General features: G+C 41.9%; 1 protein-coding gene across 1 annotated transcript in view; it reads left to right on the top strand.

Annotated features, from left to right (window-relative positions):
- LOC121948945 (metabotropic glutamate receptor 7-like) overlaps positions 1-17,095 on the top strand; it is a gene marked incomplete at its 5' end in the record, with an annotated part of 47,343 nt that overhangs the window by 11,661 nt on the left and 18,587 nt on the right. Inside the window, 2 exons of the mRNA XM_042494505.1 lie at positions 5,266-5,466; positions 13,763-13,902. Coding sequence (XP_042350439.1) covers positions 5,266-5,466; positions 13,763-13,902 — 341 coding nt within the window. The remainder of the gene's footprint in view (positions 1-5,265; positions 5,467-13,762; positions 13,903-17,095) is intronic.

Raw genomic sequence — 17,095 nt, 5'->3', positions numbered from 1 at the left:
TGTGTGTGTGTGTGTGTGTGTGTGTGTGTGTGTTTGTATGCGTGTGTGTGTGTTGGTGTGTGTGTGTGTGTGTGTGCAGCAGAGGTTAAACTGGGATTTGTTTGTTTGTTTTTGGGGGGGTTACATACATAATTCAGCTCATATGNTGTGTGTTTGTATGCGTGTGTGTGTGTTGGTGTGTGTGTGTGTGTGTGCAGCAGAGGTTAAACTGGGATTTGTTTGTTTGTTTTTGGGGGGGTTACATACATAATTCAGCTCATATGTGATTATTCCATAAATACCCGGCGTGTTCAGTGAGATGCAGAGTTGACGGTGTCAGTTAATGAGATCCCAGCTGAGGCTACAAACCTCACATTTGTCTGCTGCTCAGCCGAGCAAAATCATCGCTACTTTTTTTTTTTTTCATATTTAGTTTTTGGTTTGAAAAACTAAACGCAATTTAAAGATGGAGTCTCCCAGAAGGCCCCTGGGCTGACAGCTGACATTGAATTTACACACACTGTCTGAAAATGTTTTGGTGGAAAAGCAGAGATAAAGCAGTGGAGATTTCAGGGTTAAATTTCATTATCATAACGTTCAGTTTATGACAATTATCCACGTGTAATCTGTGTAAAAGGAAATGTAGCTGTTGAGTTGTGCGTCTTGTTTATGCTGTTTGTATTGTTCTCTGTGTATGATTTTATCTTCCTCAGAACTTGCTCTGATAACACTTTGCTGAAGTAATAATGCAGATTTCCCCGCTGTGGCGGATATGACGGATTACCTCATCGTACTGTCTTCTATATATATACATCATATTTTATTGTATCACATCACATTGTATCTTATCGTACTGTATCGTATCCTACAGTATTATACAGTACCGCACCGTACCATACCATACCAAACTGTACCATACTGTACTCATGTCGTAAGTTATTGTACCACGTTGTACCGTAATGTACCATACTTATATTGTATCGTGTTGTACCATACCCACATCATATCTTATCAAATTGTATATTATCGTATTGCACCATAATTTACCGCACTGTACCATACTGTACACGTATAGTATCTTATCGTACCGTATCATATCGTGCTATACCGTACTGATTGACTGTATCTAATCACAACGTATTATAATCAGTTGTATCGAACTGCACCGTACCATACTGTACCATACTGTACCATACTGTACTCACATCTTATTCTGTTGTACTGTATCATACTCGTGCCGTATTGTTTCGTGTCATACAGTATCTTATGGTATCTTACAGTTTATCCAACCTTTATCTGGGTAAAATCAGAATCAGAAATACTTTATCGATCCCCGGGAACAGTCGCTCTGATGCCGAACATAGGATTAAAGGATTAAAGCAAGTAGAAATAAGTACCAGCACAAGTAAATAAAAACAGAAAATAGAAAAAGTAAACGGTTAAAGTAAAATAAAAGAAAATATATATGTAAAAAAAAAATACAGTAATAGACAATTATGAATATTCAAATAATTATATGGAAAATGTGCTGATTTTGTTAAGTATGTAAAATATAAAACTATGCCTTATTTTAAAATGCAGTGTATAAAACTGGTATGCAAGTAAAAAAAAAGAATAATAAAAATGTGTGCAAGTTAAAAATATAAAAATGTGAGTCATGGTCCCCACCAGGTCATTGAAAACCCTCAGAAAAAATATAAAAAAAATAAAAACAACCTTTTATAAATGCATCAGGGGAGCAGCTGAGGGAGACCAAACCGCTCAAGGACTTTTTCTGAAACCGGTTTGGAGATTTGTCAGAAATAAATAAATAAATACAGAGGTGGGGGGTCGAGGTTTGTTTTCTATAAAATTTCTAAAAGTGCAAAATGTGTCGTGACTGAATTGTTGACAAAAGAAAACTTTTGTTTTCAGTTATTCAGGAGAGAGATGTTGCAGGTTAGTGAAAAACAACCAAAGACTGACTTCAGCTGAGTTTATTTCTCACAGACTGATGAAGTCACACTGAGCCGCTCATCCCCCGCAGGAGAAGAGCAAACGGAGAGTCTTATTTCCTTTCAACAACAAAATACGGCAGATATTCAGAGCTCAGCTTCACTGAGTGAAATCAGGGAGAGTACAGGTGTTTATAATTAGGGATGTAACGATTTGATACGATTCACGATACTGGGCTCACGATACGATTTTCTCACGATTTTTTAATTACAAAATGAGATTACAGAAAAATTATGGCTGAAAAATATTCTGTAATTTCAAACAAAAATTATGCAAAATACTGCATTTCTCTTCTTTTCTACATCAAAATTAAAATCCCTTTTTATTTCTGAGGTATAAATGAAAAACTCAAACTCTGCAATGAATGCATTTCTGGACATCCACATTGTCCCCTGCTGTTAGAAAGCCTCTCAGTGGGACAGACGAGGCTGCTGAGGACAGGTTAGCTTTAGAGGGGAAGCAGAAACCTGAGCAAATTTACTAAATCTCTTTTAAAAACATGAAAGGCAATAAACAGCTTCACAAGAAATTACCCAAAATTAGCAGGGAACTAAGAAAAAGTTACAACCTGAAATAGCTGAAATTCAGCACAAAAAATGACAAGAAAAATGGTTTAAAAAAAAAACACCAACAAGGAAACTGCTGAAAACAAACACTAAAGATGTTAATGTAACAAACTTAAAATATATTATCATAGTTAAATAATCTTTTTCCACAAATTTTCTTCCTGTCTTTTTTTTTTTATTTTAAAAAAAAAGATTATTTTCTTTCAGCTTTGCCTATTTTCTTGAAATTTGTAAGACTTTTTTACGTTGGAAATTTTGAAAATCCAATGATAATTTCTGGTCTTGCAGTTTTTGGCTGTGGTTAAAACTATGGTTTAATTATTAAAGAAAAATGGGTTGGGATTTTTTTTTTTTTTTTGCTGAAGAAAACATCTTTTCTAAAACTGAAAGTTGTTTTTTTTTTTTAAAGAAAAAGAAAATCACTATTGTTTTTCTGACTTCTGTAAAACTGAAGCAGCAGCATGATGGAAAAAATCAGAAATCTCACGACGAGGCAAGAAAATGTGATGATGTCACCGTCTCCCGCTTTTAAGCCGCCTTATCGCTGCGTTTCTGCAGCTTGGCGGTTTGCTGCGAGTCAGACGGAGCTGCATGAGATCCATAATTAAAAATATAAAGAGACGAGCGTCTGTGGTGATGAAGCCGGCTGAATATATGTGATGACAATGAGAAGGAGAGATGCAAATAAATTCAGACAATCAGAGACGGCGGGGCGGATGCTGGCTCGCTAACATCGCTGCACATTTCACTGTGATGCTCATTTAGTCAGAGCTGTTCTCCTGGCGTTTCATGAGTCTGCTGAAACATTAAGCAGCAAAACGCTCAATAACTGAAGCAGCTGAAACGGCAGCCGCTGCAGCGCCTCGGCTACGATAAATGTTCAATTTCCAAAAACAAAGACTCAAAAAGACTTTTTTCAGCGGCCGCATTGTGCTCCAAGACTCCTCCATTAATCTGAATATTTCCATCACAGCAGGTTTAAGCTGATTTCTCGTATTTCTTTTTAGAAAATGTTTTCAATCACACAATTTAAGTGGATTTATTTTTGTCATTTATTGAGAGAGGAGAAAATATAGTCCAAAATATGTTGTTGATTGATGTCATTGACGTTTTTAAATCAACAAAAAAAAAAAAACACGAGCCTGCTTCTAAAGTCACAAATTTTCTTTTAAAAATCACCTAAATGTTTAGTGGTCAAAAATACGTTGTTAACAAACAGTAGAGATCATTAGAGTTCGTACAATTGTGAAAAACATGGAAACTAAATTAAACAGGTATAATTACACACAATGTGTTTGAGGACCATTGTGAATTTAAAAATCCAATAATAATTTCAGTTTTTACATTTTTTAAGAAAAGAAAATGTCCATATTTTTAACTTGCAATTTTTTTAAAGAAAAAAATTGTCCAATTTTTTTTTAAATCATCAAAAAACCCACGAGCCTGCTTCTAAAGTCACAAATTTTCTTTTAAAAATCACCTAAATGTTTTCTCATAGAATTACCATTAAGTTTTAATGAAAAAAATCACATATCTTTTTCTTTAAATGTTGCTGAAAAAATAGATAATAAGATTATAAGTTTAACCTATTCGTTCTCTTGATTGTGACCGGCATACGATAATTTCTCTAAAAAAAAACGATCATTTTGAGCCTCTGGTACGATATTTTAACATTTCCAGTCTGGCAACACAGACACTGTTCCCCAAAAAAAGCCCTCAGTGTGCTGACAAGAGAATTTCAGTCCATGTTCAGTCCATTTTCAGTCCAACAGTCCATGAAACGCTTGTAGAGATATTTCAGCGTGGAAGAAGCGGAGCGACTGACTGTTTGGAGCTGGAACAGTCAGGGCAGCGTTTTGGCACTGAAAATACTAATTTGGCGTTTAAATAAAGGAAAAAAGTTTCAATGAAAAACAAAACAGGCATTAAAAAATATTTCTTTTATGAAGATACTCTGTCCCGTGATGTGTTCTTCACTTCGGTTCAGATCGTTATTGTCCCTCGAGGGTAAATTTTATTTACAGTAAAAGGCAGAAACACGACACAGAGGAGGCCGCGGGACGTTAATCACAACAGTTACAGCAAACAACCGAATAAAAAAGATGCATGTGTTAGTTCGAAGCATCAAACTGCTGGAACGCGGCGTGATAAAGTACTGCTGAGCAGAGCAGTCGAGGTTTAGTGCAAATTAAGTGCATTTATTGCATCTGGAACAAAGCCTTGCTTTTTACCCCGAGGGAGGTGTGTGTCTGCTGGAGGGACAGTTTTTGTGACGCAGCGGGCGGTCCGAGCGGGCGGTCCGAGCGGGCGGTCCGAGCGGGCGGTCTCTGCAGCCTCTGCAGATGGCAGACGTGCGGAGGTCGTAGTTCAGGGTGTGTTGGTTGTTTTTTTTCAGTCGCTGTTCTCGGGTCGTCGTAGCACCAAAGCGTCTCAACAAGTGAGCCCTCAGAGCCGGAGAGGCCGAGCCGGAGGTTTTCTAGAAGTCGATGACAATCTTCATGTCACTCTTATTTAGGTTTTTTGTGTCTACTTCCACTCTTTTTTTCAGTCTCAGTTCAGTTTGGGCGTGTTGGGGGTTGGGGGGGGTGTTTATTTTCATGTCAAAACTTGCTGTCTGCTGGCTCCATGAGGAAAGAGGAAAAACGGTTTCAGACTGTGTTTGAAAGAATAAATGTGACTGAAGTGTGACTGTAATACCTCTGCCTGTCCTCTGCGTGTCTCTCAGGTCAGGAGCGTATCGGCATCGATTCCAAGTACGAGCAGGAGGGGAAGGTCCAGTTTGTGATCGACGCGGTGTACGCCATGGCCCACGCCCTCCACAACATGCAGAGGGACCTGTGTCCTGAAAACTCCGGCATCTGCCCCGAGATGGACCTGGCAGGAGGCAAGAAACTGCTCAAGTACATCCGCAGCGTCAGCTTCAACGGTAAGTGGACGGACGCTCCTCTGCTCCCGCAAGACATAAAGTCCTCCTTTACTGTCTGTGCTGAGCGCCTCAAGGGACGAGATCCGCGGTTGACTCGTTGGGACGAGAGCAGCTTCACGTGGAAAACAATCGAAATCCACCAAAGTAGCCAGCTGACCATAAAATAACTCCTAGTCATAAAATTGTCTGGATCCATAAAACGGCCTCCGCGTCATCGTCTTAAAGGTTTTTTATCCTCCATCAAAATCTCGCTCTTCATCACGACGTCTATGGAGTTATTTTATCCTCACCTTGTATGTAACAACATCGAAATACAGAGAGATCTGTCCTCATGGGGACAAAAGAGCAGAGGCCGAGGCTCTCACTCACCGAAGGACAAACCCTGTGTGTGTGTGTGTGTGTGTGTGTGTGTGTGTGTGTGTGTGTGTGTGTGTGTGTGTGTGAGAGTGAACCACATTACCGTGTGATCTTACGGTGCATGTCTAACAGAACATTGAAAATCTGCTTCAGTTTCGATTAAAGGGGTTGAGTTTATCTCAGAGTCCATGTAGTCTGTTATGGATGAACTGGATTCGGTATGTGGAGGTCCCAGCGTGTGCGACTGCTTATCTTTTTCTCAAAAACAGAAAAAAAAGGAAACACCTCATTTAGGTCGTAATTCTGTCTGAAGCCACAGGATCTAATATGGATCTAAACTCATTTAAGTTACATATGCTGCAACACGCTGCCGTTACATGTGTGTTACAGTATGAAGCATCAGTGGATCCGAGTGGATTTAACTCCCCTGTGACACAGAGGAAACATACTGAGATATCCAAAATAAGGTGCCCAATGTGGCCCTAAAATCATCTCTGAGCCCTCAGCTCTGAAGTCTTGAAACATCAGCTTGAAAATACAAAATGAAACATGGACATGAAGACAGTGGGACTACATTTAGAGACATCATCAGAGACCTTCTAGTTACAGTTTGTAGTTGAAGCCGAATTGACCCTTCAGGTTTAAGTCACAAAAACCGCACTGACTCAGCCAGTTAGTGTTGAGAGGACCTCCACGGTACAGGGACACTGGGGCCCCCCGTGGAGCCAGACCCGGGGGGTGGAGCTTGTAGACAAGCATCGGGCCTTTGGCCATAGGGCACAGTCAATAAGTAACATGCTGCCACCACCACTGGGCCCCTCACCCGCGGGGTCGGAATCAGGGCCGGGCAGCAGGCAGGGACGGGGCCCCGGACGGGCTGACCCCTGGCTTCGTAGACTAGCTCTAGGAACGTCGATTGTTACCTCTCTGGTGGGTGAGGAGCTGGAGCTGGTGCGGGAGGTGGATCGGTACAAGCTACGTACATATAGTTGGGCTTGCGCACAGGTCCGGCTCTGGAACCAGATCCCTGGAGAGGGGCTGGACTCAAACCTTTTCCAGAGCTTCCCAGGGTGAGCATAACGCGGAGGGGCATGGTTGGGAGGAACGCCTGCCCGATCTGGACCCGAGAGGTCTTTAACTCATGGCTGCATCCCGGAGAAGGTTTGGGACATGGAATCCAAGTGGTCCATGTTCAGAACCTCCATTGTGGAAGCGGCTGCTGAAAGCTACGGTCAGAAGGTCACCGGTGCCTGTCGTGGCGGCAACCTAAAACCCTACTGGTGGACACCAGCGGTGCGAGAAGCTGTCGGGCTGAAGACTTCAGGAGACCCCCGGGCCACTAAAGCCTGAAAGGTCAGCTTCATCAGCCTGAGAACCTCCCTCACCGCTGGTGTCCACCAGCAGGTTTTTACGTTGCCGTCTTAAGTCCACATGTTTATGGGTCTGCCGGCGCATTAGTTCTCATAACGGGCCAGGCTCGACCCGCCCGCACATCATTGATTATACTGTAAATAAAAAAAAATTAAAAAAGGCTTAAATGAAGGAATAAAAATCGCTGCTTTTTATGACATCAAAACACTTCAATTAAATTATCCTAAAACTTCCTCATTGTGAGATTTATCACACACAAGGTGACACCAAATGAGGCCTATATCATGTATCATCATGTAATTATGTCACGTGTGATTTGTTCGTGTGCAGTCTGCTGCTGGCGGCTCATGACAGTGACTGAAGAAGGCGTCCCTGCTGTCTGTAGCTAGTTAGTGCAGAGCTGTCAGAGCTTTCTGCCACCAGTTAGGCCCCGCCCACAAAAACACCTCATCTTTGTTTACAAACACCAAATGTGCATGACGTCACTTCCTGAGAGTACTTTCTAGAAAACTTTCGGTCCGGGTGACCGGAGGGTCCCGGGGTGAATGCCACGATTTAAAATAAAACTTGTTTATTTCTAACCATATCAGTGAAGATAAGCTGCTGTTATCGGAACACCAGCTGCGGACCTGAAGGAAATAACGCCCTCCGGCCGCTACCCTGTGTCTGTGGCGGCCCTGCCTGCAGCCAGAGGTCCATCGAGGGTTAACGTCATCATATCTCACTGAATTCTTCAACGATTTTCAGTTTGATTTGTTTCTGATGGCAGATGTGACTTCTGTCCCCGAGCTGTGACTCTCCTCGACTCATTCATTCAACAAGATGTGGCAGGATTTAGGGTCCAAATTAATTTAATTTAATTTTTTTTCTCAAGGTTTAAAAAAGGAGCTCTGTTGGTGACAGTAGAGTGTCCTCAGTAGAGGCGCAGTAGGGAGCTCTGTTGGTGACAGTAGAGTGTCCTCAGTAGAGGTGCAGCGAGGAGCTCTGTTGGTGACAGTAGAGTGTCCTCGGTAGAGGCGCAGTAGGGAGCTCTGTTGGTGACAGTAGAGTGTCCTCGGTAGAGGTGATGGACGGTGTGGGTATTGCCGGTCGGTCATTGGGCTTTTTATGGCTCCATCACAGAGTGTCGGCTCTCAGTGAAGTCGATCGTTAGGTCGGCGGCCGGCGCTGCCAGGTGTCTCTCCAAACGGACTGTCCGTCCTCTGCACTGTTTTGGGAACATAAACCGCCTGAGGAACTTCATCACCCCCCGTCTCTCTTCAAACGTCCAATAACGGAGGACGGAGCTCCTTTATGAGCGAGCAGTCGGCCTTCGAGACGCCTCGCACTGCAGCCAAAATGCAAATGAAACGCAGAGTTATTATGAGAGTGTTTGTAGCCTGATATTATTGTCTTTACTCTGGCAGCCTGCAGCTGAAGGTGTGTGTGTGTGTGTGTGTGTGTGTGTGTGTGTGTGTTCAGGTTTATGTGCTTCTCTTTTGTGTTTTGAAAGGAGTATAATGTGGCCTGGATAATATCTTTTATCAGCACAATTAGGGGGAGTTATTAAACACCTGTTGCAGCTAAGCCATGATTACAGTTTTTATGGTTGTATTAGATGCTGGCGGCACTTCCTGAAGGAGAGATTCAGTTCTGCAGATCCGATGTGTTTACTGCGTTAACATTAAAGTGGAACCACAATCTCTTCACCTTCAACAAAGTGCCTTTGTTGCCTTTAAGGGACTGTTAAACAGTTATCGGGGTGGTGATGGAGGCTGAACTTTATGGTTCACCCCGTTCAGGTGATTATGTGCTTTTAACCCTTTGCTCACAACATGTCACAAAAAAACAAAGCAGTATTAAACTGCTCTTACTTGTTAAATCCTATCTTCTTATTTAAACCAAACACACTGCTGGAGAGTCACGTGGCAAGGGCCAAAAAAAAAAAAAAAGTCGAGTTTCAGATGCGTATCAGGAAAGTCAGAACTGGTTAAAGAATGAAGTATGAAACTTTATGTATACACACGTGTACGCTGCCTGATCTTACAGTAACAGTTAATATAATGTTACAGGTCGTTAAATTGATAGAGGTCATTAGTTTATACCTTTTATAAATGTGACATTTTCACAATGAGCTATTTGCAGTTTCACCTGTATTATTATAATTATTATTCATATATTATTGGCATGGTTTTAATGCAGGAGACTGAGCCGCTGAAATCTTCCCTGCAGAGAGATCCTTTTATCAGCTAATTAGCGAAGCTGCTCTGTGCTAATTTCCAATGAAAGTGTCATTTAAAGAGCTCGCTCACCGTTTATCACCGTCTTAATAATTACACACAGAAAGGAAAAATCATCAGCTCACAGCTTTCCTGCAGAGCCGCTTCACCTCCTTCACGTCCCTGCACCACTTTCCACAGAAACAGATCATATTTCTGATATAACACAATGTACTTCAGTCACATAACAATCAATTAAGAAATTGATTAGAATAAAAAAAGAAAAGATTCCTATAACACATAAAGCTCTCTTTTTTTCCACCAGAGACGGCAGATTTCTTTTGTTTTCTCCAGAATCTGTATTGAAACAAACATGAGCCAAATATCGACTGAGAAACAAAACACATTTGATATCAAGAGGTGGGCCCGTGTTGCCTGTGGTAGCTATTAACCCCAGTATTGATCTGCAGCAGCTGTCTGGTCATGGCAGGAATTAATAATGGAGCTCCTCCTCCGCAGCAGAGAGAGAGGCTGGCACTTTAAAAAGTCAAACTGAGACTCTGTTTCATCTCTGCGATCTCAGCTGTCGATCCGTCTCCCTGCGTCTGACACACTCACAAAGACAGCTGATTAAAAGTGTCACGTTTTTCATTAAACTCGCGCACAAAGATGAGATGTTAAACTCCATCACAAAACTCAGATATTGATATTGAAACGTTTCAGTTTTAGGATGCTTTCACCCATAAATCTCTGAGTTTTAAAGTATTTTTAATTTTTTTTTCTTCTTCTCCTGTCTTTGCCCCCTAACATATTTCTGATTTATCTCTGATATAAATCAAGATGAAGCAGATCTCAAGTTGTTTTTTTGGGGTTTTTTTTTTAGAGTTTTTCAAAGGTTTAATGAATTAATCAGGACGCCACAAAAGTGTCACAGCAGCTTATAGGAGTGTTAACGATACATCCATTGTATCAGTGCATCGATTTCTGTTCCTGCAATACATCAACAGGTTAACAGCAAGTCATCCTGGTGTGACTCGCATCGATCTAAAATCATTTTTCAAGGCATGAATCAATTGTATCCATACTAAGAATTTGCGGCTTGTATTCAGCACGTCAAATGTTGTGTAGATGTATTTTTCGCACTTATAATGGTCAATAATTGAAAACGTTACTCCGGTTGATTTGGCGATGTTCTGGGCACGTTTGCGGCGTTGCTTCAGATGACGGCGGATCACGGCAGGGAAACACGGTGTCAGTGGAGAACGAGACATTTTAAATCTGTGTTTGCCGTCCAAGGTTTGGACACATTCTGGCTTTTGTAAAAACGGGGACAGTGTTGCTTATTCATCTCTTCGTCTCCAGCCTCGTTGGCGTACAAGTCTCCTTTCTGGAAAAGTCCTGGTGGCAGGGCCAGTTTTGTTTTCAAGTCGAGCAGATGGTTTGGAGGAGGAGGTTCCAAGTGGTTGTGTCGGTTGTCACTGCGGTTATTGGCCGATTGTTCATGATGGCGTCGACCTCACAGAGGGCGGCCTGCAGAGCTTCATCGTCCAGCTGTTGTTCCTTGAGGACCGAGTGAAGCGTTTTCTTGACTAGACGAATCAGTCTTTCCCAAACTCCGCCACGATGAGCACCAGAGCGATTTCATCTGCACGATCCAGCTTCTTTAAAGATTCTGCTGGCTCCGTTAGCTCCAGTGACGATGGTGCCGTGGTCAGACCTGATGCTTGACATGGGTCCACTTTGGCAGATGGACCAGGGTGTTTAAGCAGAAGTTAGTGTTCAGATAACCTCCCGTGTTTAAGTGGACGGTACAACTCACCAGACAAACGAAATCACCCTGGACGGGCTCTTAAAAGCTTCCCGAAACATGTCAGAGATGAGCTCCACGCTGCCATCAGCCGTCTGTCTCCACACATGTTCCATTACTGTCTCCACTTTGACTAAACCGACGAGCACTTTGCTTTAACGGCGCCTTCACTCTGCCGCTCTGAACAGCTCTCATTCATCACGCCATCATCCTCAACATCAGCTGGAAGAGCTGCCGGTGAAAAGAGTTGGATTGAGATAAAACTGGTTTCATGTGGAGCAGTGCTCCTCTCCTGGAGGATAATTGCTGCATCAGATGTTCTTGACGTCAGAGGACTGGATGAAGTCTCTGTGCTGTGAATAATCCCTTTCGAGCGCCACTTTGGAACAAATGATCAGTTTGAGAGCAGGTAGTAACATTACTACAGACTTATGCAGCTGTATCAACATTTCTGTGAATTCTGGGTTTTTTGGCATGTGTGATGCCTTTTAGTCTTTAGATCGTTCCTGTCCTCTCTTTATATTTCAGTGCTGCTTTTATCGTCTCATCATGGCTCCATAACACGCCTACGTCATGATAGTTAGGATTAGACTACAAATCCCACACATCCGCACAGTGAGGGGGGACTCCAGACCTCTGCACAGTGAGGGGGGACTCCAGACCTCTGCACAGAAGTCAGATGTTGTGGGATCCATCTACCTCTCCACCCACCGCTTATTTGGTTATTTGCATTAATAGCTGATGCTGTCCTTTCATGCGCACCTGACCGATTACATCTGGTCACATTCTCAAGTGACGGCACCTGTGCGCGTTGTAAGTGGACGCACCCAGTGCGTCATGTGATAACAACGCCACCAGTTCTGCCGAGCACATTCACATCTGACGCCCTTCAGCCGCGCTCCAGTTGGACGCGGAGGGTGGCTTTTGGCGTCACGCTAATATGCCCGAGAAACACTTGCGGAGCGGACCGTGGCCTCAGGCGTACTGGAGTTAACTCTTTGCTCCCAGAGAGGATTCATTCTCTTGTTATCTAAGATGGCAGTTGGCCTCCATTAATACAGAGACGCTGGTACATTAGCACGACAGTCATCCCACCAAACATGCAGGCAGGGAGCCGTAAACACGCTGCACTAATGCATGCATGCACGCTCTCACACAATTTATCCTGCAGAGAGGAACAATGCACACCAATAAGATGCACTCCTGAGCCTATAGCGGTACACAGGGGAGGACGGAGCTCTCTGAGAAATAAATTATTTTTTTTTTAATTTTTATTAATGTTTTTATTGTTTTTAATTTATTTTTATTTTTTATTTCATTACTATTTTTTATTATTTTATTTTCATTTTTATTTCATTTTTAAAAATTGATTTTATTTATTTATTTATTTTTTCTATATGATTTTAATACACATTACTGTGATTCTGTGCCTTAAAAATGCTGGGATGCACTGTAATGATTTATCATTAAGTTCACCTGTGGGCTTTTTTTGTAATACTGCCGGATGTACATGCTGAAGAAGGGCGTCCGGCCTGAAACATGCATATGGCAGTAAATAAATGATGATTGGAGCACTGTCCTGATCTTGACTGCATTGCTCTCTGAGAAATGAAATATTTAACATTAAGCTGCAAATGTTTTAATGTCGAAATATTCCAGAGAAAAATAAAGTAGTTAGCTTTGCTGCCGAGGGTTCACAGGCTCTGAGAGAAAAGCATATTAATAAAGACGCTGCAGACTTTTCTGCCAAAACACTTTTTTGTGACCCGAGGAAATTTCTCTTTGTGCTTCATTTTGAAGAGAAGAAGCCCAACACTATCTGTCCCCTCTCCTCCGCCTGTCAGCCCTTTTCTTCTACCGCTCACCACATTTCTGTCCCCCTCTATCTGCCTCCCTCCCTTTCACTCTAAATTAAACACAGACTTGAAAGCGACTCCTGGCCCGCACCAAAGCCCGACGAGCCGCGGTAAATAAACAGTGTCTTTGAGCGGCGCTGCGAGCGGCGCAGAGGACAGAGAAACGAGGAAAACAAAAGAGACGCAGGAGAGAGGACAGGGAGGTCACAGAGACGACCCGTCCTGACTGAGAGACGAGTCTCACGCAGAGCGCCAAACTCAGTTTCCTGTCAGGTCTGGAGCACGCTGCAGGCTCCTCTCACCAGCAGGACTGAGAGATTTAACATTTATTTATTTATGGTGCTTTTACCAGCTTCATTCATTAAAGTCTGCTCTGTATCTGCAGGACATCTCCTCGTCCTTTTGTCCAGCGAGCCGTGAAACATGCACGCAAACAACACACGTGTTGAACTTTGCACTTTTCACAACAGCAGGATGTATGGAAGCACGACTTCATTCATGTGTGATTTTGATGTTTTTCTAAAAGTTCGGCTAAAATGTAAACCGAATTTAAATTTATTTTTTTTGTGACCATGAGCGCTTTATGAAGACAGTTTATCTGAGCCCGTCCTCACGGAGACCTGTGAAATGCAGCTCGGTTGAGGAGTGATGTCTTGATTAAGTGATTAATTGGCTTTATTGACGTCGTGTCTATTTGTGCTCCACAGGAAGTGCCGGTACTTCAGTGACGTTCAACCGTAATGGCGACGCCCCCGGACGCTACGACCTGTTCCAGTACCAGTGGAACAACGTGAGCGGGTCGGGCTACCGCGTGATTGGACAGTGGACGGAGACGCTGCAGCTCAACGTGAGTTCATCTTTCATTAAAACATATTTGGTTATTTTAAGTGCCATTCGTTGTGAAGCAGCTTTAACCCTTTAATGCCTGGATCGACATCAGCCTGCTGCATTCAGTTTCGGCAGCATTTAAACTTGATGTTTTTCAAAAACACAGAAAAAAAACAAAAGTGCAACTAGACAAGAAATAAATTAGTCAAACCAACAAACAAGGAAATGATCTGAAAATTAGCTTGTGGGAAATGCCCAGAAAAATGTTTTAATTATATTTTTAAAATGACATTACGAAAAAAAGAAAACATAATTGTAAAATGTATTCTGTCTTTTTCTTGAGGTCTATTTTTTTCTTTATTACAAGCTTTTATTTATTGTTCTTGTTTTGTTAGATTTTTTTTGTTTGTTTTTTTAAACTTATTTTCAGGTGATTTTTTTTTCAAATTTTTTACTAATTTCTTTCATTTTTTGGTGCTTCTCGCCTTCTTCCCATGTTTTTGAAAGAAATTGAGACAAATTGCTCAGGTTTCAAAGGGTCAAAGATGTAAAGAATTTGCACTTAACTTGATTGAAAGGTGTGTGTGAAACAGTGATCAGTGAGGGCTCGCTCGCGTCTCTCTGTGGTGTGTTTTCATGTGAGCTGCAGGATTACCAGGCTGTAACACCACAGTCAGGAGGGGGTTAATTGGAGTCTTTTTGAGGACTGATAGTCAGAGGAGATTATCTGACGGTGTGAGAGGTTTACACGTTATTAGGCCGTTTGATCCGACTCGGCATCCGCCTGAACCACAGCGCAGGAATTCGCTTAACTGAGAGAAACAGAGCCAGCTGAAAATGTGAATTTACATCGTTTATCATCATCCGTCTTCTAAACAGCTTCTGTTCATCTCCTGAGTCTGACAGAAAAACTGGACTCAAACACTCAAAAGCTGCTCTCTGAGCTCATATTTCAAACACGTTTCTAACTTCCAGATTCATTTCCGTATTTTCTCACTGCTCAGTCTGCGGGCTCTACGCAGTGATGACGTCATGCACTTTAAAAACACTTTCCTTCACTCTGGGAAAGTTTTACAAAAATGAACCTCGATGTTTAAAAAAATCAGTGCACAGAGAAATAGCTGCAGTTTGTTTGTCCTGTCACCAGGAGACTCATTTATAACCTCTGGGAACAAACAAAAAGGACATGAAATGCACCTGCGCTCCATTTTAAGCATAAATTGAGATTTATTGAAAAAAAAAAAACAACAACTTTGCATGAATTATGTATACATTTTGGGAAACTCGGACCCATTCATGTCAGGAGAGAAATCAAATATATTATATTTGAAATGATTCAAATTTCATTACACATTACACACACATACTCACATTTATGAAAAAAACCTTGCAGAAATTTCCCCTAAAATAACCTTTCACATGAACTTAAAAACTAACCGTAACTAACCTTAGCCTCAAAGCCTTTTAAAATGTATTTTATAGAACATTGACATGTTTCTCCTTAAAACAGCTGGATTTATTCAGGTTTCTCACTAAAAACTACATTTTACATGATCACATTGAACACATCATGAGAATTAGCTTTCACCCAACACTCACTTTTACTGAAAAGAGCTTTTAACTGGCTCATTTTGAAGAGAAATCAGTGAAGTTCGAGTCTGACAGCAGCTCTGCTCTGCTCTCTGCTACGTTCACGTTTTACATTGTCCTCATTAATGAAGGTTCATTTCACACACCTGCAACACATCAGCTGAGTGTGTAACCAGCAGTGTACACACACGTTATCACACATGTCCTTCAGAAATCAGGAAAATACTGCACCGTTCTGACTTTAAACCAGGTTTTAGTTTAAGTGTGTCTGATCACACCTCATTTTAAGACCAACACAAGTGAGCTCTGCCGTGAAAATGACCATCGTCTGAAACCTGCTGCTGTGTTTCGGCTGTAAGTTAAGACTCAGTCTTGTTAATAAACCTGTTGTACAGTGCATGCACAGAAAATCAAAAGAAACAGAACAAGTTTGCATACTCGTTTGAAACTCTTTTCTGATAAAAACTTCTCAGAGCTGTTGTTCTCACCTGTGGAGTGACGTGTGAGTTTAAGCCTCGGCGTCCTCGCAGCTGATAGTCTTTCATTATTCTGCTCAGACGCTGCCGCTCTGTTTTTTAGTTTCTGCAGATACCGCTCGCTCCGCAGCAGAGTCATGTTGAATTATTAAGCAGAGTTATTCGTCAGTAACAGACGCCGCGTTCCGGAAAGTTGGGCCGAGTCTCCGCGCCGCTCTGGAGAATAACGTTAAGTGGAGCGTGAACACGCTGCAGATCTAACAGGTTCCTGCTGCCTGTCTGATCCCAGCAAGAGTTTACACTGTGTTCAATCACAGGGAGTTAACTGCTGCCATATTATGGGATGTGTGTTGAAACTGTAGAGATGTGCACAGCATGAAAATCCTGCATATGCGCGGTTATAGACAATAATATAATATAAAACAGCCTGTAGCACTATGGGTGAGTTCTTTAAATTGTGAGAGTTAAAGCGTGATTTGCAGCTGATATTTACTCACAGCGACTCCAAAAGTCTGACAACTCTCGCCAAGATACTTCTTTTTTGCCTGAATTTTGTCCCGAATGTAATTTTTTTTTTTTATAAATATTAATATCAGCTGAACAGTGTGAAAAGAGAAATCTCTGGAAAAAACAGGTGAACACTTCGATGAGCCTCAGATTATTGAATCCACCTAAGTGTCGTCTGAATGCTTTAACGGATGCGACTCAAGGAAATCTGACCTTTTGTACAAAAAAGTTCAGGTTTTCAGTTCTGCAAATTTGATAATATGGTATTATTTTTTTGTGCAGTGGCAAATACTCACACTCATCCCGCTCTGGACACAAAATGTGCTTTTCAAATTCAGCCAATAAAAAATATTATACATTAATATGATTTTCTACATTCACTGAGTTTTTACTGAGTTAAATGCCAGGTTTTTGTCATGATGCCACAATGTTTATAAACGGAGAAAAAAAACCCAAGAAACTGAATGATGCCGAGTGTCCTCCACGCTCAGTGTGTGAGTGTAGCTGCTGACAGTCTGGGATATGTCAGTGTGTGAGTGTAGCTGCTGACAGTCTGGGATATGTCAGTGTGTGAGTGTAGCTGCTGACAGTCTGGGATATGTCAGTGTGTGAGTGTAGCTGCTGACAGTCTGGGATATG

The sequence above is a fragment of the Plectropomus leopardus genome, chromosome 2 (assembly GCF_008729295.1).
Source record: "Plectropomus leopardus isolate mb chromosome 2, YSFRI_Pleo_2.0, whole genome shotgun sequence".
NCBI lineage: Eukaryota > Metazoa > Chordata > Actinopteri > Perciformes > Serranidae > Plectropomus > Plectropomus leopardus.
The sequence above is the reverse complement of the archived record's forward strand: the minus strand, read 5'-3'. Positions and strand labels throughout refer to the sequence as shown.